Here is a 26,884-nt window from a genome sequence, read left to right on the forward strand (position 1 = left end):
CACAGTGAAGAAGTCGTAGAGAGCCGTTCGGAAACGCGGCGTTGCTCGTTGCTGCTCGAGCGGGTAGCTGACGATCGAGCCAGTTGTAACTCTCGTTGATCGACGATTATCTGTAGTAAATTGCGCGCCGTCTTCCTCGCCGGGGTACCCGTGGCCTGGCTTCGCCTCGCGAGTCCAGATGTAAAGCAGAATAATTGTAGTCATTACTTTGTTAAACAGGGTTTCGCCACCGCTATCCGTCCATCCCCCCGTCCCTCCCGTCCCTCCCGTCCCTCCGCCCTCCGCCCGTCGCCCTTCCCCGTCCGTCCTCTGTCCCTGTTCGCGCGCGGCGTTGCGTCGGCGAACGTGACGCTATAAAATTTTTAGTGCCGCGAGAGAGGCGCACCGGTGTTATTGGTACGTTCGCGCACACACGAGAGCGCGCGCGCGCTCGCGCGTCCCGATGCCGGGGCGTCGTTAACGACATAAAATTGCAGCACTTGTGGCATTTGTTTGTCGTGGCCGGGGCAGCCACCATTTCGCCGTGTACCGCGGCACGTCCGTTTAACCAGAACGAATTGCCCGACGGCCCGCCGGTAATGATAGGTATGCTAGAACGTTCCCCGCGTGTCCGTAGCCGTGTCACATTTTTTTCTCCTCTTCCCCCCATCCACCCCTCTCTCTCTCTCTCTCTCGCTCGCCAGGCATCCCTCTTTTTAGGCGACGCAACGGCAGCTGCACCTGCGATTTATCGGCCTCTCGGCCGATTTATGGAAAGTGCGTCCTCTCGCGGCGGACATTTTGAGGGACACTGAGCTACGCGCAGAGTCCGGGGACGTTTTCGGCCTCGCGCGAATCCTACGTTTATGTAACTCCGCCGTTTCTCTCGTCGCTTTATTTATCGCTCGCCGGGGAGCTTTCACCGTTTTGCGGTTCCCTTTCGATCCGACGATCCGTGTTCGGCCCGTTCGTTCTCCCGCTTGCGGTTCCCCGGAGATTCTTGGCTATTGTAAACAGATTTAGTGCCGTTTTCGTGGGTTACTTTCGGCCTCGATCGCGCGTCTCCTAGGTTTCCTGCCTCCAACATCAACCGTTTGACTGCGACTTTCGAGCGAGAACTTCCCCGCTTGTCAATTTCCCCGGTCGCTTTATCATCCAGCCGTAACACGATAAATTTGTCGCGTACGTTTCCGGACAATTGACTCGAAACGCGCGTCCATGAAATACTATCCTAACGAAGCAATTAAATCGAACCGAGGAACTTAGAATTTCCAGCAGCAGTGGACGCGGCTCGATCCGCGCGTGCAATAAACCACGGTCAAGGTATTCCTCCGTGGTAGCATTAAGTTGAGGGGTTCGCGCGCATGATGAATACCAAAAAGAAACGCTCCCGTGAGTTTCACGGTAAACATTTGTGTATCCTTTTCAATCACTTCTTTAGTGTCGATGACGTTAAAGGATAGTCCGGCGTTGCTTGATCGGTATAGGCCTGTCCAGAAGATGTAGCAACGCTCGTTTCTGCATTCCAATGTTACGTTACAACGGACGCGGCTTTAATGAATGTTACCTTAACGGCCTAAGGTTGAGGTCATGATCACATGAGCGCTGAGTTATAACGTGCCATTAAAGTATATGCATGCAATTACAAGTTCGTTGAGTCGCATAGTTCGGCTAAGGAAAACTGAAGCTGCTGCATACTTTGCAGCCCGGCGAACGCCGTGATCGATTACTGGATCCCGCGGCATCGATTCTAACTCATTCGCATTTCTAATTCCCGTCGCTGTTATTTTTCTATGAATACGTCGAAGCAGATATTTGCGATTGAAATTGTTTGTTGAAAAAATGACTGGTAGGAATTGTTAGCTTGGAATTAAATTAATGCTGGAAGAAATTGTTGGATTCTGCTATAGTCGGAACGATTATGGTTGAATCGAGATTGCTGAGAATCGCATTAAATCGGTATCGGAAAGAAGTTTCTAAAAATCGATTATCAAACGATGGAAGCTGGAAGACTGGCCCGGCTAATTAGGAATAGTCGTGGATTCTGGCAAAGTAAACGGAGCCGCGTCTCCCGAGACGTTGGATTGCTGGTAACCGTATCAGACGCAGCGGAATCGCATTGTCGTCGGTCGAATGGGAGCCGCAGAGGCCGATCAATTATGCCGGTCGATTCCAGGCCACGAAATGTCAAGGCTCCACCTCGATGGAATTCTAAGCCGGCCTCATCCTCGATGTCTGAATATCGGACTGGGGGCCCGATACATGTGTACACGTCGTATGATCGTCATTGATAATGTTATGCTCGGTGATCCCCGACTGGAATACCGATTCGATCTCCTCCTGTACCGAGAAACGCATTGGTTCTCCTGTAATTAGGCTCTCTCTCCGCAGAGGAAAGCCTCTTTCAGTTATAAGCGGATTTTTCAGGGGGGATCGCGATCGGAGATTTATGTCTGTCACGAGAACTCGCCGCTGCCCGATACCGACTATATTTATTTTAATAATGTCCCGGGATGTATCGCCGGCGCATACGGATTCGCATTATTACGTCCGTTTAGTTCGAGGGTTTGATACTGTTCGCTTGGAAGCCGTACAATATTTCAATCCGGCGCACGGCTTATGTCTTATTCATTTCTTTCTAGCCTGGTGCTTCGACGGTCCCAACGCAATTGTATATCTACGTCGACGTTTTTCCATGCACGTATTAACGCGATTGTTCCCCCGTCCAAGCTTAACTCAGTTACCAATTATTGGCTCGCGTGGTAATTGTTCGCATCGATGAAAAATTCTAGTCGTCGATCACGGACCAATCAACGGGCTTTCTAAAAACCCTGTCAGCGTATCGCGCTCAAATGGATCTGCTCGCATGAATCGCGACAGCGAACTAATCTCGAAGACGGATCGGAACCAGTTTCGCATCCCCCGTGAAAAGTAGACGCGCGCGCCCGCGGATCGTTGCCGGCGCGACCGGCGTTGTACCAAGCGACAATGATTTTCACGGTTCGATGGCTCGGTATCGGGTGCCGGGCGTAGCCCACCCGGTAAACCCCGTGGCCACCGCGAGCACGTCGCGTTCCGCGCGATAATGCAGAACGCGGACGCGGACGCGGCGCGGCGCGGCGCGGCGGAAAGGCGAGGCCAGATGTAAGTACTCGCACGTACGCACACGCGTGTGCCAAAGTATAATAAACATAATCGCGGTAGCACGATGAGAGGAGGCCTTGGCTGTCTCCCTTCGGTCGTGGCCGGCACGCCCACCGTTGCTACCATCGTGCCGTGCCGTGCCGTGCCGTGCAAAGAGAAAATACAGCCGTGGCAATCAACGGTTTTACACCTGAGCATCTACACGTAGGTCGAAGGCGGCCGAAGAAGGGAGCCAGAGGTTAAGGAAAGGATGGAGGAGCAGACCAGATAACTTCTGCCTCCTCCCTCTCTTCGCCTCTTCTTCTTCTTCTTCTTCTGCTCTTCAGCAGCCTTCTGCTCCTTCTCCCCGTCCTCCTCTCCTCCTCTCTTCCTCCTCCTCCTCCTCCTCATCCTCTTCCTTCTTCTTCTTCTTCTGCTTCTTTATCCAGCTCGCTTCTGATCCTCGGCGAGTTGCCTCGCCTCGACTTGTGCATCGGGCTCGATAGGACCGAGCACGACCTACGCTGAAGGATTATCGACGGCGCATCTTTCGATACGCTCCCGTTGCCTCGACGGCTCCCGTTGCACGTCCTGGATCGATCCTGGCTGCTGCTGCTGCTGCTGTACTGCTGTACTGCTGCTGCTGCTGTTGCCGCTTCTGCTGCTTAGTGTCCTGCCCGCTGTTACCTACCTACCTACCAGCTAACGGTCGCCCCGTTTGGTTATCTACGCTCTGGAAGCATGATGATCGATTTCGTGGATGCTGGATGTGTAGATTATCAGCGCGCCACGGATCCTCGGGCGGTACGCTGCTCCGTTGGGCTCGGCCAGAAAAACTCGGGCTGAATGGACGTTCATTTCCTTCTTGTGTTCTTTCCATGTTCAGTTTCTAGCCGGGGCATCGGCGCTCTGGCCGCCTGCTCGGGCTCCGAGGAATGTAGACATTTCCGGCGTCGCTCGCAAGAAACTCGACGGGAAAAACGTAATATCGGCGTCGGTTCGAAGAAGCAGGTGTTAAACAGATACTTTCGGCGTCGATTGGAACGGCTCGGGGGAAAAACAAATATTTTCTGCTTCAATTCGGGGGAGTTGCGAGGTAAATAAATATTTTATGCTTCGATTGGAAGAATTGCAGCTAAATAAATAATTTATGCATCGATTGGAAGAATTGCAGCCAAATGAATATTTCCTAGTTCAATTAAAAGGAATGGCAGGAGAGTAAATATTTCGCTGCATCAGCTGGACGCGACAGATGCTGCGCTGAAACGTTGCATTGATTGCAAGAAACAGGTGTTGAATTACTGCGTCGATCGAGGAAAACAGTAATTACCTAGACGGCGCATTTTTCCGCAATTTTTGTGCAGGTCGGACAAGTGCGCCGAGATCGTCGCGATGCTGGGAAGCCGAGTACGACGGATCCCACAGAGACAAAGAAGGCGCCCCGTATCCTCCGAGACGTATCGAGATGTATCGATGATTATCATTCGAGCGGAAGCGATCTCTCTCTCTTCGTGGTCGCGTCGACCGGGTTGACAAGCCGGCGATCGAATTTCTACGGCATTCCGAGGGGCAATTTCTACGATGTAGAATGATTTCCAGGCGTACATTAGACACGCGGCGTTCGACGACAATTCTGCTTCAATATTCATAGATCGTGGCAACTTTCTTGTAAGTTATCGGCTTCTGTTCGATTCTGTGTTTCTTGAGTGCTATAAATATTCTACCTTTGCTCTGTTAGAAATTCTTGTGAAATTCTATCGCGATATTGAAAGGAACGTTGACGGTTCGGTCTTGAAAAGGGAGAACAAGCGAGGGGGAAAATTGTCGAAATGCTGGCGAGGGGAGCGCGTGCAACCATCAATCGCGATCCGGCCCGAAAAATCTAGCACAGCAAGTCAGGCGTGAAGACCCACTCGAAGTGGCACAGACGAGCCATAAATCACCGGACGTCGATAATTATATCGAATAGTTCATTAACGAATCATACACGTGGCGAGTTGGCTGGCAGCAGGCAGCAGGCATCAGGCAGATCGGTCGTAGCCTGGCCAAGGCACGGTAATTACACGCGTCTAATGTCAGCGATCGTTAGGCGCGTTCGATCGAGGCTTCCGCGATCCACGCGGGGCCCGGCGCGGACCGGCGCGGACCGGCGCGATCGCAGATTCCCCACGTGTACGGTGGTACATGCCTTTTCGACACCGATGTAGATCTTCTGAGAAAGTTGTTCGGGTCGCGGTTATTTGATCAGAGTGCTGGTACCAACGAGTCGTTAGCTCGTACGTGCCAAGATCGAGATTCGCCCGTGTGGACACCAACACTGGCGCTCGCGCTCCCTTTCCCTCACCCTCGCCCTGGCCCTCGCCATCGCCATCGCCCGCTCCCGTGCTCCCTGTATCATCGGGGCATACGTGACTCCGGATCGGTCTCTCTCACAGCCGGGGTATATATTCCCTTCGATATATAGGGTGGGGTAATAACTATTGCCACTTGAAATAACTCGATCGGACGGTGTTCCGAGAGAGGGCCCCGGCTGAATGATACCCCGGCCTGCGGTGCCCGGTGATACCGATTTGCATGAATGGGAATTTTTTCCCGTGATTTATAGCGCGGCCGAGTAATTGGCAACCGAGTGTTCCTCCGTTCAACCTTGATCGGGGGCTTTACGCCGCGCCCGATGATTTACATGTTGAAATACGAGGAGCTTTGAAATGGCCACGAACAAGATCGGAGCACACTTCGATCGACTCCGTACCGAATAACGCCGAACCGTGCGAGTGTGTGTGTGCCACTTGGATTTAGAGCGGGCACTTTTCTCTCGCGGAAATGGTGATCCGCTGCTTTCAAGGAACGGACTTGCACTTCCATCGACTCTTCCATCGTCTGATTTGACGAGGTCGACCGTAGCGCGCTATTTTTCGGCACGGTTCGTTAAATGATTCTCCACGAAGTTCTAACATATTTGTAACATATTCGTCGATCGTTGTTATTTCTAATTACAGCTCGAACTTTCGAGTATTCCAAAGCCATCGGCTCCGCCGAAATCACGAGCGGCCGGCGAGCGGATTCCGTAGCGAAAGATCAGGAATCCTTAGAGCAGATGCCCAAGCCACACCCAGAGGAATCCCGATCCCGGTTCCTCCAAAAGGTAAAGCACGAGGGTCGAGGACTGGTGACACGCGATGTTCAGCAACGGCGTCGTATCAGGTGCGAATGATCGTGGGTCGCGTCTGGTCCGCAGGAAATTACCTTGTAGGACAACGAGGTAGCTGGTTCGATTGAAGCAGGGTCGATGGTTATTCTCGCGACTCGGCCCGACGGGACTCGACGGGACTCGACGGGACGGTTATAGGCGAGCGTGCCGATATACTAGTTACTGGAACGTCGGCTTGTAGCTGGAAGATATACGCGCGTTTGGCAGCGGCCGGCGGGGCAGTTACGGGGCACCGGGAGCATAAGTCTATACTTATGGGCTAGGTGGTAGATATGGAGCGGTCGATAATGATCCAATATACTGGTACATCCTCGCGAAGTAATTACAATGATGAGCGAACCGCTACCATCGGCTGGCCTACCACTCGAGCTCCTTCGGAGGATAGGGTAGAAAAGGCTCCGCTGGACTAAGGCTGAGATGTACTATGCTAGACTAGACTATGGTAGGCTAGGCTAGGATAGAATAGACCAAGCGTCGGGTTGGTCCTCTCCTCGCTCCTTCCGCTCCGTCTCCTTTCTCGAGGTCTCCTCTTTTTCTTGTTCTCTCGGCCGAGTTCTCGGTCTCCTTTCTCCCGTTCTCGTCCGCTTTATCTTCTCTTCTTCGCCGCTTCGGTCCGCTTCGGTCCGCCTCGGACCGCCTCGGTCCGCTTCGCTTCGGTCTGCGCGGCGCAGCGCCGGTGAGCGCGCACCGCAACAAGAGCAAACATCTCTTCGGGGTCGTCACAGGGCCACGGAGTCACGGTGGATGGATCTCGGAGCGCTTTCTCGATCCACCGGAATTATCGCGGGGGCCACCGTGGGGGTTCACTCGGCCGGAAGTGCGTCATCAGCGGGATACGTGCCCGATGGTAACGATCCTCCGGGATCCAGGACCCCCTTTGTTCCTCCGTCGCTTTTGTGCCGGGCTGCGCGGCGCAGCGCGGCGCGCCCGTTCTGTTCTCATTGTCGGCCACGATGATCCGGAGATTCCTATCGGCCGAAGACAAAGATTGCGAAAACAAGGTTTCTCTACAGTTACGAGCCTTCGAACGGGCTTCGAACGAGCTCGCCCGCGTTAAGGCCGGACACGTTTTAGTATCGGCCAATTGGTTCTTTCGTACGAACCTGGTGCAGCTTCACCTTGGCAGAACCTTGGCTCGAGGAGACCGATCGGTGCCGTTTTATACAACTGCGGGGATTGAATTCGTTTAGACGATAGGTACAAGCGCGGGACGATCGAAAGCGATCCTGCGATGCGTTGTCGTTAGCGATAACGATATCTGTCGAACAACCGGTCCTAATTTTCTCTTCTCTTTCTTTTTCTGAAGTTATGTCGAGGTTGTACAGGCTCGTTAATTCCCAGCAATTTTCATTCCATCTAAGTTCTCAATTTTCTAAAACAGATTATTTTTACCAAACAATTACTCCTATTCAGTGCTAGAAACCCAAAAACTATACATATTAAGTCATGCTGATCAATTATGCGAGGGAAGACGGAAGTCGAGGCGGCGTCGGCCGCGCTATTGTACAATAAATGTAACGCGATGTTGCAGAATTCGATAGCCATATTCGCTCATAATCGAGTCGACCGGAAAGGGAACGAAGAGGGCGAGGTCGTCGGCTCGTGACGAGCCGCTCTACGGTCGTTACTAACAAAAAAGCAACGTTAATCAGACACTTCGTATCGCCTCTATTCAGCTCCCGGCGAGCGAAGTGATCTAGCTCGCAGCAGGTTCTTCGGGGGCAAAAAATCGATGAATGAACCTTCACTGGTGCGCGCACCGCTGCGCTTTCTGGTGCGCGGCCGCTCTCGAAACCGGCGAGACGTGCCCAAAAATTCAACTGCTCGATTTCTTTTCAATCGTTTCTGCAACGTAATCACCGAAAATTATAATCTCCTTTTCATTCTCACTTTTCACTTGTTCAAAACGTTTACGGAATTTTTAATAAATCCGATAAATTAGCTTAGATATTTTGCAATAATGCGCTGTTATTCGTTACGAGAAATGAAATTCCTTAAAAAATTTTAACAATATGTATTTGTGAAAAAGAGACAAGCTAGTGAAATATTGAACTTGGAAAATATTGGATTGCGATGAAGCGAAACAAACACTGTTGTGGAATTTCGTAACGAGGCGTATATATTAACTGTATAATAGTGTAATGAATTTGATAAATTTTGGATAAAAACGAGTCGCAGAGAGAGGTCTCTCGTCGAACATTCTGAGGTTGTCAAGTCGTAGTAAAGTGACGGTTGCGACGCCACTGTAAGTGCATCCGAGGCACAAGAGCACGCATAACGTAGATGCAACGCTCCGCAGCTCCGGATCGCCGAGGGCGCGCTTCTCCGCACAAGAAACGGAGGTGAAGGGGGCACGCCAGGGACCACGAAGAGGGGCCTGAAGAGAGCTAGGGGAAGAGGTCGACCGGGATAAACATCTGAGCCCCGCCCGGCACCCGAGGCTGCACCTTTTGTTGCTCTTCTTCAGCGTCTCTCGTCTCTCTTCTCGTTCCTCCTCTTCCTCCTCTGCTTCTTCTTCTTCTCCTCCTGCTGGAACCTCTCGCCCGTTCTACCCTCTCCTCCTCCTCCTCCTCCTCTTCTTCTTCTTCTTCTTCTTCCTCTTCCTCTTGCTCTTAGCCCCCTCGCTTCTTCTTCTTGGCATCTACACTCTGCTATTTCGCTGCCATTATTGATCACCGCCGCGGCTCGCTAGTGTCGATACGCAGCATTTCACACATCTCGCGTTTTATGGCGTTACGCCTCTATCTGGTTTCCCTTGATTGTATTCCCTTTCTAAACCTTTATTCGGGGCTGATTTCCCCCCATCGGGATTAGTGCAATGTAATTCCGATCTGATAAACTTCTCGAAAAATTGAGGAGCTGTGATTTGTTCCCACTTCTCGTGCGATGGAACTTTGATCTTTTATCACTGTACCCTTCCTACTGATAAAAGTAATTTCCATTTTAAAAAGTAACAAATTTGTACGTTTCCTCATATACCTTACACTTGTAATACTTACACATCTAACAGAATTAATGAAATATTTTCCGATTATTGAACTCGGCAATCAGTTGAAACAATTGATTGAGAGCGCGACACGTATTTTTGCACAGCTCTAGAAACATGTATATTCGGTGTAGAAACGAGGACAGATAGGCGATGCGATCTCGGTAAAAAAACTAGATTGCAGAACGGATCCCGAACGGCCATCTCGCCGCACGAATCAACAAACACTCGGAATCTCATCTGGCCGCGAGCCTCGACAAATAACACTCTGATCGATCCGCTTCGCTAGATCAAATTAGAAATCCATCAGAAAGCTGTTTTTGCCGCGGCATAGGCCGCGCCGAACGAGGCTACGTTTATCTGGCTCCGACCCCGGCAATATCAGCGCAGTCGGTCTTTGGATTTGTACCACTTACCGCCGATAACAAGAGCCTTTCTGATTAAAGTTTATTGCCTCCGCGGTGTATCAGATAAGGGCTTCCGTGTTTCTTGTCCCGAGATGATCGGCCAGCGCCATTGAGAAACGGTTCCCGCTTACAGCGTCCTAGACCTGGAAATACATACTGGCTACCTTGGGCGACGTAGTGGACATACCGTTCCGAAGCGGCGCAGACTTTCGGCAGGCGAGGAACGCCGCGGAAAATTACCATAAGTACAGCATAATTTTTAAAGTTAAGATACTCTTTTCTAGTTGATATTGGAGACGAGGGTCGTCGTGATTGGTCCAACTAATCGTGGAAATATAAGTGAACAAGTAATGAAAAATTTAGTTCTTAGGTTCCTCAATTATTAAGTTCTTAAATTCTTGAATTAATAAATTCTTAAAGTCCTAAATTCTCGAATTAATAAATTCTTAAATTCCCAAATTCTCGAATCACTAAATTTATAAATTCTTAAATTCTTCTGAAATTCGTGGATTGAATCTGAACCCTGTGCAGCTAAATAAATACTAAATGGAAACCAAATACCAAAACCGAAAAGCTGGGGATAAAATCGGGCCAGGTTTCCCAGGAAAGTTGAGCGTCGGAAGGCTCGCGGCCAGTCGTAAGAATAGAGGAAAGAAAGCCGGGGCGGAATGAAGAGTGAAAGAGGGATCTCGGGCACGCACGTTGCACAAAGTGCAATTTCGTGATTTTTGCCTCGTAAAATCCGGCGAATGAACGGCGTAAAAATGAATAACTGGAGGATCGTTCACCCGCCCGGCCGTGGCGGGCAGAGGGTACACCCCGTCGTTGCTCCTGCCGCACTCTTTCGTCGCGATCGCCATCTTTGTCCGTCGCGTACAACGCGCGCGCGCGGCTCCGTGGAACGATTTTTATCTTCCGGGTAGAATAGATTATCTTTATTTACGAGCAATCTGTGGCATGGGCAAATTGTTTGGGAACGGGAGGGCCGCTTATTTAGAAGCCGTAAACTATTCAATACTCGAGGAGGATCCACTGGTCGATCGGCAAGAAACGAAACGAGGGCGGCAATGCCGGGGGAAGGACAACTTGCACCTTATAGGGCGTTTCCGGCGCTACGGTGTAATCTGTATTGAGCCATCATCGCCTAGCCGTAGGATAGCTACTTTTTCCTAGTCGATCTTGGTCGACTCTAGAAGCTGCGCACCTTTTGCCGGTCAAATTCAGTCGATTCTGTCTATTTTCTAGTTAACTTCGAATTTACTGAAATTTAATGTCCCTATTTCCAACATTACCAACCTTTACTTACGATGTAGCTCGTAATACCATAAAGTGCATATTTTACAATAGAAAACTATTATATTCATATTACACCATGAACTTGAAATTCATTATAATCAATGCTCTTTCCGTTTCATAACTATTTCAGTGCTTGAGAAGAAAAATCTTTCAACAGCTATTAAATTAAACAACGGTATAATAAATAATCTTTACTCAGCGGCTGACACGCTCTCGCTAAACAGTGCTCACCGGTACGAGAACACCGTGCCGTCAATGTTCCATCTCGGCCATTACGAAAACCACGGTATTTTTCAAAGTGCTCCATCGAGGGTTCGCAATGAAACCGTCAGAAAACAGTCGGCCGTTGTCACCGATCCATCGGCAGTAAATAAACTGGCCGATTTACGATCAATAACTCAGGAAAAATGTTCTCGGCCTCGCCGTCGATGTTTCCGACACAATAAAAAAAATAATAAAACGGATCGTTGGCCGATTTATCGTGCGGCGTCGCTAGGCGTCGAGGTGTTAACCGATAAACAGGGGGGGACCCTTAATTAACCGTGAAACGGCGTCTCGACGTTCGAAAGGAGTGTCACAAATTCCCCCGGTGGCAGACGACGGGTTTTACGCCGGGGAAACGGGAATCCACGGGACGGTTTCCAGGGACGGGACACGGCGACCACGCGACAGCTTCGATTCGTTTATTAACGTTCGTACGACCTAGACCGATGTAATTTCCCTTGTCTCCCGGCATGATCCCGCGGCATAAATCCTTCTAATTTAATACAATTTCGGGCTTTAAAGCGAAACGCGCGCCAGCCGCGACGGCCTGGCAAACATCGTAAACTTCGTCGCGGCCCGTGTCAAACGGAAGAAGGAGATGGCGCCGTGCCAGTAGTGGCCATTTATAATTGAGAGAAATGTCAAACATCGTCAACGCGGTTCCTTGAATCGCTAGAACCTGCGACGAAGGGGACCCACGGAATCGTACAGTCCCGGTTAGAACCATCCTCTGCGCGTCTACTCTCTTCGTTGCATTCGTCGCGAGCGAAATTATACAGGTTCCACGAATGATGCGCGACGCATAATTCGTTGCGACAGATCGAGCTTATTCTGGATTCATTAATTCGAAGATACTTGTGCAATTATTGCATACTCGCTGGTACGCAACGATCTAAATCTGGAGCATACTAATTGAACCTGTTCCTCATCGATAAATATAATTCTTCTCTTAGATTCTCTTAGATTTCTCGCAAGAGATCATTGTAAACTTTTCAGTGGTAATCATGTAATAATAACCTCACATTTCTCTTAGCTGTAAATAATTTCTCAGAATGTCAGCAAATTCTAGAGTATCAAGATATCCAACTCGATATCGTCGTTTTACTAAAAAGTTACTGTTGTATAATCGGACGGTCGCATAGCAAAATTCTGGGCCACCGAAACGATAGCACGCGCGTGCCATCGATTCGCCCAGAACCGTACATTAGTCCAACATTCTAATGGCGATGTAACGGACGGTCCCGTCCGACCGGAGCGCGGCGAACTATTAGAGAGTCAGTCGTAAAACCGGTGGACAGTGTAAACCGATCACCGTGGCCGATATTATCTGGCTGTTTCAGCGGATAGATCGAGGCTCCACGGATTCCGTGGAAGTCCGAACTTGACGAACCGCTTCCACCGTTGTCGGAAGAGTCGTTCGGGATCGCGCCGGGGTAAAATTGAATGGCACTCGGCGTGATTGCAGTCGTAAATTATTAGATATCGTTTACAGCTGTCGTCGGGGCCGCGCTTGGAACTCCCTATTCGAGGCGGCGTCAGTTTGTTTTCTAGTTTATCGCGTCGCCGGGCTCGTCAATTGCCGACCAGAGACTTCGGCGTGTCGGCGAAAGAATGCTAAATAACGTCTACTCGGGGTTAGGCACCTCCATCCGATACATCTGATTACGAAGCTCTCGTCTTTCTGTATTTTACATTTATTCTAATCGCGCGCATGCAGCGACGACGAATTTTTTACTGCTTCCGCGTGTATGTGCGACGAGGATATGATATTAGCCTTTCGGTTTAACGGAGTAGCATTACGAGTTAGATAGTAAACACATTGATAACAGGTTATCTCTATCTCGCACTTATCGTGCAAATAAATCATCGCGTTATATTCGTATTCCGATAAATACAATGATTCAATGTTGACTGCAAAGTTTGCCCCTACGGGAATCTGTACTGTTGCAAATAGTTATCTATTGCCATTCGCGATCAATATTATTATTAATATATCATCTACGCTTTTCATATTAGTGCGTAGTAAATTTTAAATAAACATCACGGACACCTGGAACTGCGCGTAAAAGATGCGAAACAGCGTGCTTCCAGAAACAACCAATTAAGACGCCGCCGCGCGTAGAACTATCGCAGCGCAGGGACATAATTGCTAATTTTTCGCCGGCTGGTACCGGTAGTCGGGGAATCTTATCTGTCCGCGCGTTCCCGTCGATTCCTCGCGAGTTTCGTTCGGGGTACAAATAGATAAAGGATTTGTAACTATCTCGCGGAACAAGCCTAGTACACGGTCGCCGGGAGGCCACACAAAATGATCTTCCCCGCGAACGATGTTACTCGCGACGTGCGCCAGCGACGAGGGGCGCCGGCTACACTAATTAGATTACTCGTCGAACATGTGGCCCGTCCATTTATCGCGACTAGCAGCGACATAATTAACAAGTTCCTCAAACAGGTTGCGTAATCGTCGCGCGAAGGAAAGCGAGCGAGCTAGCGAGCTAGCGCGCGCGGTTTTTCGAGAGGCGCCGCGTAAAAAGCGAGACGATAATTAATTCCCCGATCACGTTCCGAGGCTCTCTTTTTACAGGGTTGCCCATTCGACGGCCGTTTCCTTGACCTTTCAAGTGCACGTTTATCCGTCTGACCTTTACCTCCGCTGATTCATCGGCATCCGAGGGTGTTACCTCCGGGCCCGCCGTAATCGTGCGTGTTCGCATTTATCATCCCATTTATCGCTTCGCGCGCGGCGCGCAACGCTAATCGGCGAAAACACGAGCGCGCGTCGGGCTATTCGAAACGGGAACGCCGCAACGTCGCGAAACAATCCCGGCTTCCTGCCGCAATTTCGGACGTTCGGACACATTATTGTTCGCAGTGTATGGCAGGCGAAATAATCGACTCGAATCGCGGCGTTCGCATCGGCTGGTTTACGATCGACACGTGTCGCGCACGTTATGGAGCCGTCCGTGGACCGTCGCCGTCGCCGTCGCCGTCGGATGAATACATTAACCGGGAACACGCACTCGACAACGCTCGCGTCTCGGCGCACATTGTCCGGTATTTATGTAGCGGGTGGAAAAAGGAACTGCTATTGCCCCGGCTACATCATAATTTCCGTTTCAGGTAAGCAACACACGCGGTCCCGGGTCCGTATCGCCGAGTCGTTAAATTGTGACCCGTGTAGAGATGACCGCGCGGCACGTCACAAAATTCATTAACGCTCGGCGCGAACAGTCGGCGACCGGGGAAAAAAAAGGGCAGGGCGGGAGAGAGGGCCGCGTCTCCGGGAGCGTAAAGTCCCGGGTGAAGGAGTGTCATGGCGTTCAAACGAAACCCCGTGGAACCACGCGAGTCTTCTTTTCTGTCGCGGCGTTCGGAGAAACGAGGCTGGTTTCGTAACGTACGGTTCGTTTCGATGCGATTTACGCGGATAGCTCGAACCGAGCGCCGCCGCCGCCGCCGCGCGCGGGAAGAACCTCGGCCCCGATTAACGCTCACGAGTTTTAGTTAATTAAATGGCCGGTTCGGCCGTGGACCAAACCCCGCGAACGATAAACGCTATTCCTTTCATTATTCACTGTTCACGCAGCCGCTTAAAATAATCCGGCGACGTTTCACGACGAGGCGCGCGCATGTTTCCGCCGGCTTTTTTAACCCTTCTACGCTCTTCAGGATTACGTACGAGCCAGCTGGATGATGCTTCACCCGTTTTCGCAGTTGCTCTTTTTCCTCGACGAGTGCCGGTTTCATTCGGAATTTCAGGTTTCGAGAACCGGCGAGGCGAAGATCGTCTTCCGAGTTTCCGACCATGTATTCCGGACGACGAAATGCTCTTCTCCGCGTTCAGGAATATTTTCTCCGCTGGTGTCTCGTTCGCGAGTTAGAAAAATCCGAGTCATGTTTAATAAACTTAATTAAATAATGCGATAGTTTCGCGTGGTTCTAGATCGACGATTCAACGCTCAGAATATTCCCGGCGCTGGATCGGACCGGAAACGACGCGACGGCGTGTGTTTGGGGGCCACGGGGAGTAGGGCCGGGCAACGAACGCCTCCTATCGTGGGCACGCTGATAGGCGTGATCTTTTGATGGCTCATTAAGGCCGCGGCTTGTCGCGTGTTCGCCGCATACATCATAATAAAAATTCCGTGGAGCAGGTGCCTCTTATCGTTTTTACGCCTTCTCTGGGAGAGACCGCAGGGTCCATCTGGCTCGTCACGAATCCGCCGCCGCCGCCGCCGCCGCCTCCCCTCCCCTCCGGCACCGGCGTCCGCGCAGGCTGTTGTCCCCGTGGCTTTTAGCGCGGACGCTTTTAAAGCAAATTAAATACGGCGCAACAAATTACGCGGCGGAGCGGAGCTTCTCGTAAATCAAACGGCCAATAAAACGTCCACCGAAACGGCTCGAAAAATCCGACGGGGCCCATCGGATAGGGCGCCGTCGTCCCCTTTCTCGCCCGGAAGAAGAACATCGAGGGAGGGAGGGAGGGAGGAGGGGGAGGCGGGAGGAGACGGGTGGCAGGGTCTTTTTTAGTACCGGCTCGACGTCTCAATTAAATCTTCGAAATCATCATCGAGAACCCGCTCGTCGGTTTCCTCGTCACCGTCCGACTCCCCCTTCTCACCTCGGGTCCCCTCGGGCCCCTGTTTTGTCGACGGACGTAAATTTTCTATGGTCAACGGCTCCGTGCCTACGCGCGAGGGCGGGCGAGGAGCATCGTCCTCCGAGCTGCATCTCCCGACGCAGCGGAACGCTCCGATTGCAGGAAAATTAATTCCATTGCGCAGTACATATTTTCTAACAAGGGTGCATCATTTAACAAGACGCTGATTGTTTTAATCGTCATTCAAGAGAAATTTATTTATCCGGCGCACGCGAAAAGTACGATCACTTAAAAATACGCGCGTCGCGCAATGTTAATTCTAAAGTGCCGCTTTTTTCACGGAGAAAGCGCGCCGACTCGTCCGAATCCATTCGTTCGGATGTTCTTTCGGCCATTAGACTTTAATAGAACGGTAGATGCAGTTTTAATGAAATGATAGCTCGGAATTCGCGCGAGCTTTCAAAGTAATTTCGATTTGCTTAGAACCGCGCGATTCGGCATGCCCGGCCGGCGCGGATTACAGTGTTTCCGAACGCTGTAATCTTCGCCGGGAAATATGATGATTGGAGCGCGAAAGCATGAATTAGGATTGATTCTTCGGCCGTGCAACGAGTCTTTCGCGAAGCCTGAAAAAACGTGGCGTTGTTAGGGGGTATAGTCTTTCAATTAAACTTTTCGAACGGCCGCGGCGAATGCCGATTTGGGGCCTGAAATATTTCTACCTCTGACAGCGTGCGTCGGAAATATTAATTTCCGAGCATTCGGGAGCGTGCTCCAGATTTTGTAAGCCGTTGCGAGGTCAATTAACTTTTTACGAATGAAATTAAATAGTTGAATCGGAGTTTAATCGATTCTACACCTTCCGAAGCTTCTTCGCACTTTTACCGCGCGGGAAAAATTATTCAGTTCGTTTTTTAGACTATTGTTGCTCGGTACAGAGATCGATGTAAAATTAGACTCCGCGCGAGCTTCCATCTTGGAATCATAAATAATGTAGGATCGAGTAATAAGTCCTTTGAAAATTAAAAGTTAACAACTCGAGGCTCGTTCATGAATTTTTCAAGAGCAGCAACGACTCCGTTCGTAAACCAACATGTTATCTCAAGTAGTATAGTCTATTAACTTCTTTGAGATTGTTGCTATAGAAGAAAATTATTAGCCTTCTAGATGTAGCACAGTCGTTAAAAAACCAATGAATAAGCTACCAGGCAATAAAGTATGAAGAGAAGGTTCTCCTTCGATTGCTCGAGCGTAGATTATTCTTTTTATAAATTTTATTTTATTGTACCATACATAACATGTTAATGAACATTATTTTTAGCAAGAGAAATATTTGGTACACTGCTTTTTAATATCTGAAGGGAAAAATATAAAATAATGTTCAAAGGACTCGAGTACCCTTTTATATACCCTTGAAGCAACGAAAGCAACAAAAATTTTATTACCCGCGCACGCCGGTAATAATTTTCCAAAAATCGGCCGGCGAATTACTGCGTGACGTTAACGAGCCGAGGGTCAATTTCATTTCGAAATTCGCTGCGAAGTTGATCCGAATCGCAATGCGGTTCGGTAAAGTGGACGGAGAGGATGCCGAGGAAGCGTTCGAACATCAAACCGCTGGCAGATCTCAAATAACAGCGGTCGGCAGAGAGGAGAGGATGAGAGAGAGAGAGAGAGAGAGAGAGAGAGGGGGGGAGGAGGGAGAAAGAGAAAGAGAAAGAGAAAGAGAGATATGAAAGTTTCAGTTCGATCAGGGGCCTCGATGTACAAAAGGCACCTCGTTATCAGTTGGTCCCATCTTATCAGGCTGAACGGGCACAGCCGATAAATCATCCGAGACCTTGGCGGGGCACCTTTAATTACCGGGTGTGCATCAGAGGAAAAAAATATGAAGACGTAATACGTTATCCGGCTGCCTCTCTTCGTGCCTACCGGTGTATAGAGAGGCTGGTCCAGTTGATGCCGAGAGGCGTTGCTCATAAATAATGAACACGTATTCATGAACGCCACTGGTTACTTCAGCTCCGAAGATGAGCTATGGCTAGGCTACGGCTTCCAGTCCGACGAGACGCCTTAACGGGTCGATCCCCGTGCGGCGATCGTCTTCCGTTCGTCTAGCTGTTTCTTGAAATATAGATTCCGCTCCGGCGTTTCCTGCGGGGCCCCGACCTGCGGACGCGCGGACGCGCGGATGCGGCCTCCAGCCAGCGAGCCTTTCGAGAAAAACCGGGAGAGGGAACAAATTTATTCGGAGAAACGACGTGCTATTCGCTGGGACGTCCAGTTGCGGCGGATGAAGGGGATGAAACGGATGCGGCGATAAAACTTCGGGAAAAGTGAATAATTGAAGCGCGCTGGAAATATCGAATGATCGAGCACGCCGAGTCGTTGCCGACGAATGGACGCGAAACGGTAGCTGGGAAGCCGATCGGCACGGATCCGATAGATCAACCATACAATTTTTCCGATCTTCTTTTACCGGTTTTCAAAAGACTTCCTCGGAGCGGTTCTTGTTCGAGTCGTTCCTGCTCCACCGATTTCTTATTCTTCTCCGGCCACTTCGGAGATTAGGAAGATAACTGTTTCTACCAGCAAAGGATTCCACGCTCTATGATTAGCTCGCGGTTCTTTTTCGATAGGCTCCTCTTCGGTCTTTATCCGCTTGGCAATTTCTGTGCTACCATTGCTCTTTTTCCAGGAAACATGACAAGTTACTAATTTCTTGCGAACGCTAAAATTAAAAACTTTCCCACTTTTGAATTTTGTTGAATCTTCGGTCTATTCGTAACAAGAATAATTTTCTGATATATCTTTAAAGAATGGAGAGTCGAAATATCCAACAAGATCGTTCAACTTTAAAGACTGATTTATATCTTCTGAACGCTCCCTGCGATTAGAAAGACACGCCAGTGTCGGATCAAAGTACAAAGTGCTCGAAAACACTGTCCATCGTTTCCCCTGATCTTCCACCGATCTCGCGATCGTCGCGCTTCCCGTCGTGTATCTCGTCGTTCGGACACCTGGCGAACGGCAAACACAGGTGGCAACGTTCGTCGAGCCGGCCAGATTCGATCCTTAGACCCGTCCAGAAATATTCCCGGCCGGTCTCGTCATTATCATAGCTAATCACGTATCTGGTTGCCCGGGCAGAATGGCAATCTATCCGATTGACGCTAATCTTTGGCATCGGCGATCGCTACATCGTCCGGTGCGCGTCGATGCGTCGCGGACTGGTCCCGGTGGACGGGGTCGACGGACCGTTTAATCGCGAGCCAGGGCCGCGAAAGAAAATGGCCGAAGGTGGTAATCGCGCCCGGTCCGGAAGCTGGGGCCCGATCGGGCCCAGATAGGACGCCGATAGGGCGTCGATAGGATGTCGATGTTAACGCGCGACGGCCGTCGCGTTGGGCCGCGGACGTTGGCAACCGGGCCCCGCTGGACGTCGCTGCCTCGAATGATCGCGGAGCGAGCGGATATCTAAACGAGGACCTTGAAGCCAGCCCGCGGGCGATGTACGCGTACATATGTACGCCCGAGCGGACGTATGGAAGTCGAGTGCTCACCGAGTGATATATATCGGACCGCGATATATCGCTCTCGATCCTACGGCTCGATCTTCTTTGCCCGCCAACCGGAGCGGGATGGAGCCAGAACGAGACGGACGGGGGCAGCGGACCAGCGAGAGCGACAGAGATACAGAAAGAGAGAGAGAGAGAGGGAGACGAACAGAGGAGAGAGATGGATAAAAGGAGCGAGAGAGCAAGGAGCTAGGCAGAGAAAGAGAGCGAACGATAGAGGAAGACAGCGCTATAAATAGAGGGAACAGAAGAGCGAGCGATTGATAGAGGGATCAAAAGAGTGATAGAGCGTTCGGAGGGAAAGAGCGAGACAGGGAAGGAGAGAGCTGCGAACAGAGCAAAGGAGCAGAGAGCAATAGACGAGGGAGCAGAAGATCGAGAGGGCTGTAGAGACAGAACGAAAGATATGAAGAGAAAGGGAGAGAGAGAGAGAGAGAGAGAGAAAGAGAGAGAGAGAGAGAGAGAGAGAGGTGGGAGAGAAGGTAAGCTGGTCTCCACGCACTCGCTGCGAACAACACTCCACCACGCCCTCCTGAAACAATGTGATGGTTAACCTAACAAGCTCTCATCCGTGCTTCACGTGCTGGTACCCTACCGTGGTGCACGGTTGCAGCTCGTTTCGCTCCGCGTCCTGGTCGCGTTCGCCACGCAGAGACGCCTAGGGCGAACACTTCCAGGACACCACCACCGTATACCGATATTCTACGGCGATAACGATGTCGCGACATATACAAGAGTTAAGTCGTGGGACCAAGGGGTTACGGTCGTATTAACCGAAGGGCGGCTGTTAGGTAGCACGGTGACGAGCGAGCGTGGTCGTGGCCGAGGAGAGACCACGAGGATGCCTGCACCATCGCCGGCCGCTTCCTTTTGCCGACGCCGTGGTGTGTAATTGAAGGGTGGCTTCCTCTTTTCGACGGCCAAACCAGTTTACCGATCGATTCGCGGAACCTCTTCGCGGTCTCGCGATATCACTCGATAACCGATGCATTGAGCGATTGCTTCGATCGAATTTTTAAGCGAGACAAGAATTTATGGGGAACTCGAACTTTTCAATCGATTCATTCGTGTTCGTACAATTGTATCCAGTAAGATGTTAATTAACAGAATATTGTGTGTTCGAAATTGTCTATGGTTTTATTGTTTTGTCCAAGATAGGATTTGGTAGGAAATTGTCTTGTCGCTTTTACTCGGAACGGATAATAACGGGAATTTAACAGCAATTTTCTTCCTACCGACTGTTGTTATCGGTATGGCCACTCGACTCCAAACATTTATTGAACAGTCGGCACGTGTCGATGGAAATCTATTAGATCGTATCTTTTGTATTATTCTTAGAAAGATAATCCCCCGTATTTGTACAAAGATATATTCGCTATAATAATAGATCCGCTGTAAAAATCGAGATAAACTTCTGAACTGTACGTAACTAATTTTTCGTAACATCTTGGAACGAAAGGTGCGTTATTCTTTAAATCGTTTAACTTTTCTCGAAATCATCCCCTTTTCCTTGAACAACAATTCATTAGAAGAATGAGCTATAAAAGCCAAGTTCCAAATAGCGAAAGAAAGTTCGATATGCGAAAATCATCCGCGCTGCGTCGACTAGCAGCGTCTGGTGCGCAGACCATTTCTACTTTTACCAAATGCAGAGAGCTGCAGTGCTATCTCCTTACACTCGACATTATTATCAACTGTTTATCAATTTATGTCAGATTATTACGGAAAACAAACACTGGCTTATCGACGCCAATGTTTAGAAGCGCTATCAGAAGTAGGAATAATCAGCAGCGAAACGATACTACACCTTTTCGCGGAAACTTCTCGGAAGCTCCTCAGGAAAACGGAATCTTTCGTTCCAGGTATTTGAAGCGAGTCGCAGTAGCCACGTGTGAAATTATCTATCGAGACAATTAATTAATATGAAGAAGTCCGATACAAAGTTCGCGTCGGACAGAGGGCGACTCGACTATCGAATCGGCACAGGCCGTTTCGTTCGTCCGTCGATGGGAATCGCTGCGAATCGCCGCGAATCGCCGCGAATCGCCGCGAAGGGCGGAGTTTGCAATCCTCGGTATAATCGGGACACGATTAAATCGGCAAGATTTGGTTAATCCGGTGTTCCCCGAGCGGAGAACAATGTCCGATCATTTGCGTGGCGCATAAAGATAATTGTATCCCGTGGCGGCGCGCCTGTCGGAGGCGAAACCGCGCGTCCACGTCCCCGTGTTTGGGTGGAACAAGGCATTCTTGTCTGGCTTTATCGATACACTGTCCAGCTAGACGAAACGCGTAACTCTGCTCGGCTAGAGACGTAAAGAAAGACGTAGTTAGACAGCGCACGACGTTCCCGGACAACGAGTCGGTAGACAATCTGCCATCGGGTTGTACCGCTGGTGGATCGGTGGAAACGCCTGGAATTCAATACTCTTCCGTGCCTCCGGCCGATCCAAATATGGGACTCGTCAACGAGCTTTGTAGGAAGCCATTGGTAGCCGATGGAAATACGAAAGTGCCGCCGCTCACGTCTTTTGTCCGAACACCAATAAAATCGAAATGAAGGAATCGCTTTCTCCCGCGCCTATTCTTTCCGTCGATCCTCCGGTTTTTTCTTTCTTTTCTTTGACGCTCGATACGTTCTTTGCATTTTATAAGCCCGTGAAATTGCCGCGCGCTCCTCGACGCGCCGAAGTAAATGCCACGGGAACGATTTCCAAATTGGGTTTAAAAGATCGAGGAGGTTTAAGGAAAATCTAGAAAGCCGGGCACACGCGTTCGAACGCGCGACAATATTATAGGCGACCCGTGGAAACGATTAAAACGATCGAAATATGCTTTCGCCCAACGAGTAAAAAACACCGCGCGGCAAGAACGTTAACGAATTAATTTTTTGTATCGCGAAAATCTAGAGCATTCCGTTAATTGACGAAATTACTTTCACTTTGGGGTAAGGTTATAAAAACAGTCTGCGAAAATGGTAACTCGCTTTAAATAGAGGAGATCGGGTATCGCAGTGCCGAGGCGTATGTATAAAATCGGAACGTTTCTTTGAAAGTTCGGCGTTATTTCGAAGGAAGTAATAAACGTCTCGAAGACGGGATTTTTTAGCTTCCCGTAATTATTATTGATAAGGGGATCGCGCGGCCCAACACTTTCTAGTTTCTTCGCGTTCGTGCACGGTGCCGCGCTGTGGTGGTAACATTTTCGCAGACTATAAATATCGGAACGTTTACAACAATGTTTCTGCGTAACAATTATTCGCCGACGGAATTATGTTAACACGCCTCGCGAAGGCTACTTTCGACACGATTTTCATGATATAATTATTAATATTCCGTGCATTCTCGCCGCGTGTTTCTCGGTTGCTCGTCGGGAACGGTTCCATCGAAACATTATTTTATAAAATATTATTATGCAAATAGAGGAGAACACGAAAGCGTGTGTCCGGCCAAACGGCGTGTCAACAGCTTTATAGTTTCACGTGAAATAATTATAAAGCGCGCGAGAGCGAAGGATGTTGCAGAGAGAATTCCATGAATATAATGAATCAGTTTGATACTACATCGAACATAATTATTCTGATCGTTATAGCGGAAACCTTGGAGGAGACCTTGATTTTACAAGATTCTTTATTCATAAATAACTCGCGGGGATTGCACGTTAGAGACAGGTTACCGGGCAAGGTTCTCAGCGATATTATAAGTTGTCGTTGCAACGTTGGAACCATCCGAAGCGTGTCGAGAATCTTCAAATACGTCCAATTAGCTGGGTTGCTAATTTCCTTTAAAAATTCCATCGGTGTTCTCGTTACTTTGCCTCGCGAAGCCTATCCAGCGTTCGAAGGAAACATTTCGTGTTTCGCTTCATTGCGTTATATTCTTTAGACGAAACTAAATTGCGTTAAATTTCAGCATGTCATTTACGATTCCGTTCACCAACTGAGTTCACCAGATGCTACGACTTCCTGGGATTTTTTCGAGCGATAGCTCAACAGGCGACATACTACCGCATCGACCGTCGCATCGATCATACGCGGATGACACAATCTTTTGTCTATCTTTATTATCGACCGTCAGATTCCATTAGAGTCTACGGCATACATACCGAAGATCGAAACGCGTGACATCGGTGATCGATTCGAGGTCCGCGATTCTAGATTCTCTTTTCGCTAGTTACATCGAGCATCCAGTTTGGATTTCGAGGATCGGCAGGACTTTAATTCGGGTTCGGTTGCAACGAGACAGCTCAACGGCAGGGGAGTCGCGACAGTGAACGCGCGTCAACTTACTTTCCAAGTCGACCGCAGGAAGCAGTCTCTCGAAAAGTCCCTGAAATGGTTGGCTGGCAGAAGAGGTCGGGTGTCTCTGTTCGGCGGAGTCCTGGAGCTGGCTGAATGGTCGAGGATCCTCGTGGATTCTGCGTGGTCAGATCCGGGCTCGGAGCAGCGGATCCAGGCACCGGGCACACGGAAAGAAAAATATTATCTCTGCGGCCCATTGTGAGGAATCATCCACAAAGAACGGCCGCGACAGGTTACTCCGACACCGTCTGCGCGGCTCGAGGACCTCTTCAATTCCTACTCCTTGGTCCTGGCATCCTACCAGCAGAGCGCCGGCAACCACCACCGCCGTCCTGCCGGCCACCACCACCAGCCGCTACCTTTGTCCACCTCCACTTGGCAGAGCTACCACCTCCTTGTTCGCAGGCAGCGCGGGGCACCTCGCCATGTGACTGATACCCCTTCTCCGCAGGTTGACGAGCGGTAGGCCTGCCTACCTGCCGCCCGTTGCCCCGCTCCCATTACGGCGCGGACTCTCGCGGCAGGTGCACCAACCTAAGTGCCACTCCGCTTACCTGTGTGTCGTGCCTACCAAGCCAGTGTGTCCGGTGGTCAGGTTCTTCCCTCTCTTTCTCTCTTCTCCCTCTTTCTCTCTCTCTCTCTCTCTCTCCCTCTCTCTTTCTCTCTCTTTCTCGCTCTGTCTGCTTCTTCTTCTGCTTCTATCTCCGTCTCTTTTTTCACTGGACCTTTTTGCCTCGGCGCGCGCTCTCTCTCTCTATCTCTCTCTCTTTTTCTCTCCGTCTGCCTCCCCCTTTCTCTGTCGCCTCTTCTCACCCCCTACCCGGCATCTCCCTCTGTCTCTGTCCCCTTCGACGTCGCCTCACGCAGCAGTGCCGTGTTGTAGTGTCGTGTCATCCTGCGCTACGTCAACGATCCTCCCGAACGTGGAGGCAACGATCGATCGCGTATCCTCTCCTGATTCCGTTGCTACCGGGTCGCGTCGCCTGGTGACCCGGTCCCCACGGTGGACAGTGGACTACGAGCGAGCGGGCCACGACCCCTGTCCCTCGCCGAAACCGAACATAGACGCAGCCGTTCCGAAACACAGACCGTGCGCCGCTCGTGTCAACGATCTGGATCTCTCGATACCGATCGCGATCACGATCGCGATCCTATCCGCGCACCGTTTCGGACAGCAGCAGCTCGTTCTCCGGCTCGCGGAGATCTCGGTGTCCCGGTGATCGCTTCCGGTCGACCAGCTGGATATTATCGACGGCGGCGGCGGCCTCTCGGAGTTAACGCGAGTGTCAGTGATATCGGCGGATAGTGCACGACGTCGGAGAAGGAGGACTGGTTCCCGGCGGGGCCTGCGACGCGGAGGAAGGGGACAGTGAAGGTGTCAAACGTCCGCGACTCCTCATTGACATTTCCGTGACATTTAGTGCGCGATTCGAAGGCGAGTGCGAGAACAGCTTTTCGTGTAACACGCGCGAGAGATCGTCGTTGGCGCGCCGGCCGAGCCGATCCGATCCGATCCGATCCGATCCGTGCGACACCAGCCAGCCCACGGAGAAAGTCGCGCGAGGGCCCAGAAGGGTCCAAGGGCCGCAACGGCACGCAACGGCACGCACCGGCACGCACCGGCACGCAAGAGGCGCACCGGGAGTCGATGACGGAGCCGCCGCGCCTTATCACCGGCGCGGACCCCTTATCGAGGCCTAGCCGTCTCTCGGAGCCGCGTTCTGCACGTGCAGTCGACCGATAACGCCGCGGCTCGTGGCCGCCGCACCACCGCTTCCGCACCCGCGAAAACACCCGAAAAGATGATCTTCGATCGAGCCGATAGCTGCGCGCGCGGGTCAACCTGAGCTCGACGTCCGACAGGTGGTTCTCGAGAGGAGCGACGATTGCCCGCGGTCCCACGGACAATCGGATCCGCGTCGTTAGGACCGATCTCCGTGGCTAGCCAGGAGACGTGATCTCGTTCTCGACGGAAGACTCTATCGGAAATCAAACTGGACATACTTACCGCCACGTCGGGACGTACGGAGTGGAGATGTCCGCGGGTCGCTGAGAGAATGAGGGAGCTGGACACCGAAAGCCCTGTTGTCTGGCCGGCCTGGTGTTATACTGGTGAGTCCAGCAAATCGCGACCAAACTATCTCTCTTCTATTCTCCACGATCTTGATCGTCTCTGCCATGGACGATCTTTTCTCGCAAAACGATTCAATCGAAACTTGCGCGACGTCTCTCCTTGCTGTCGCGCGTAGCATACCAATTCTTATCGTCTCTAGATGACTCGATCTAGGTTGCAGTCTGTTTGGCAATTTATCAAATGCAGAACGATATGAAAACGGCTCGAGTTTATTTCGTGTGACGTTTCTTTGATTGCCGCGCGTGGGCAGAACTGGTTGCTAAAGTTCATTTTATTGAACTCTAATAGAGTTATGCCCTGTGTGTGTGTGGTAATTTATGGAATGAAAGAAAGTCGCTCGAATTTGTCCGGTCTGACGTTTCTCGGGTCTAGCTTTTGTGTCGGCAACGGACACTGTCGCACAAAATTGGTTACCGAAGAAATCAATGTAATTCAAAGTTTCTCTCGTGATTGTCATATACAGATTTTACACCATTGATCAGCATCGGTCACCAAAGTTTATTTCACAGCATTTAGAACGCTTATAGTGTGCCTATCAATTTATAATTAAATGAAACAGAAGGAGATCGTTCGAATTAGTTTCACGTGACAGTTCTTTGAATGCTGTGCTTCGTATCCGATATATTCTTCGTATCCTTACCATAAGTCATCGTACCGAAAACAATTACATCCTGCTGGACCACTTGTAGAATGCATTTATGCAACGCGATTTTTCTTCGCATCGTTCAATTGTCAGTGTCGCGTGAAAATAGTTGCTACAACTCGTTTCATCGTATTGGAAAAGTTCGTCGGACAACGAGTGACAATTCCTAAAATAGCCGACGATAGGGAGGGAGTTTATCCGGATTAGACAAATGCGACAATTCTTCGAAATCTGGCAGATCTTCGACTGACATTGTTGGTAACCAAAGTTCGTTCGATTAAATCTAGAATACTCGTGGCTCGCGCGATAATGTGTCAGGGCAATCGGACACATCGCACGACTGTTCGAATTATTCTGGCATGG

General features: G+C 50.4%; 1 protein-coding gene across 3 annotated transcripts in view; it reads left to right on the plus strand.

The window, feature by feature from the left end:
* The window catches only part of LOC144479030 (uncharacterized), a 315,575-nt gene that overhangs the window by 149,180 nt on the left and 139,511 nt on the right, over window positions 1–26,884 (plus strand). Inside the window, exon 3 of one of the 3 annotated variants that reach the window (XM_078197488.1) lies at window positions 24,628–25,856. The exons of the other annotated variants lie outside the window; for them this stretch is intronic. Coding sequence (XP_078053614.1) covers window positions 25,802–25,856 — 55 coding nt within the window. The 5' untranslated portion in view covers window positions 24,628–25,801. The remainder of the gene's footprint in view (window positions 1–24,627; window positions 25,857–26,884) is intronic. 3 annotated transcript variants of the gene reach the window in all.

The sequence above is a fragment of the Augochlora pura genome, chromosome 3 (assembly GCF_028453695.1).
Source record: "Augochlora pura isolate Apur16 chromosome 3, APUR_v2.2.1, whole genome shotgun sequence".
NCBI classification, from domain to species: domain Eukaryota; kingdom Metazoa; phylum Arthropoda; class Insecta; order Hymenoptera; family Halictidae; genus Augochlora; species Augochlora pura.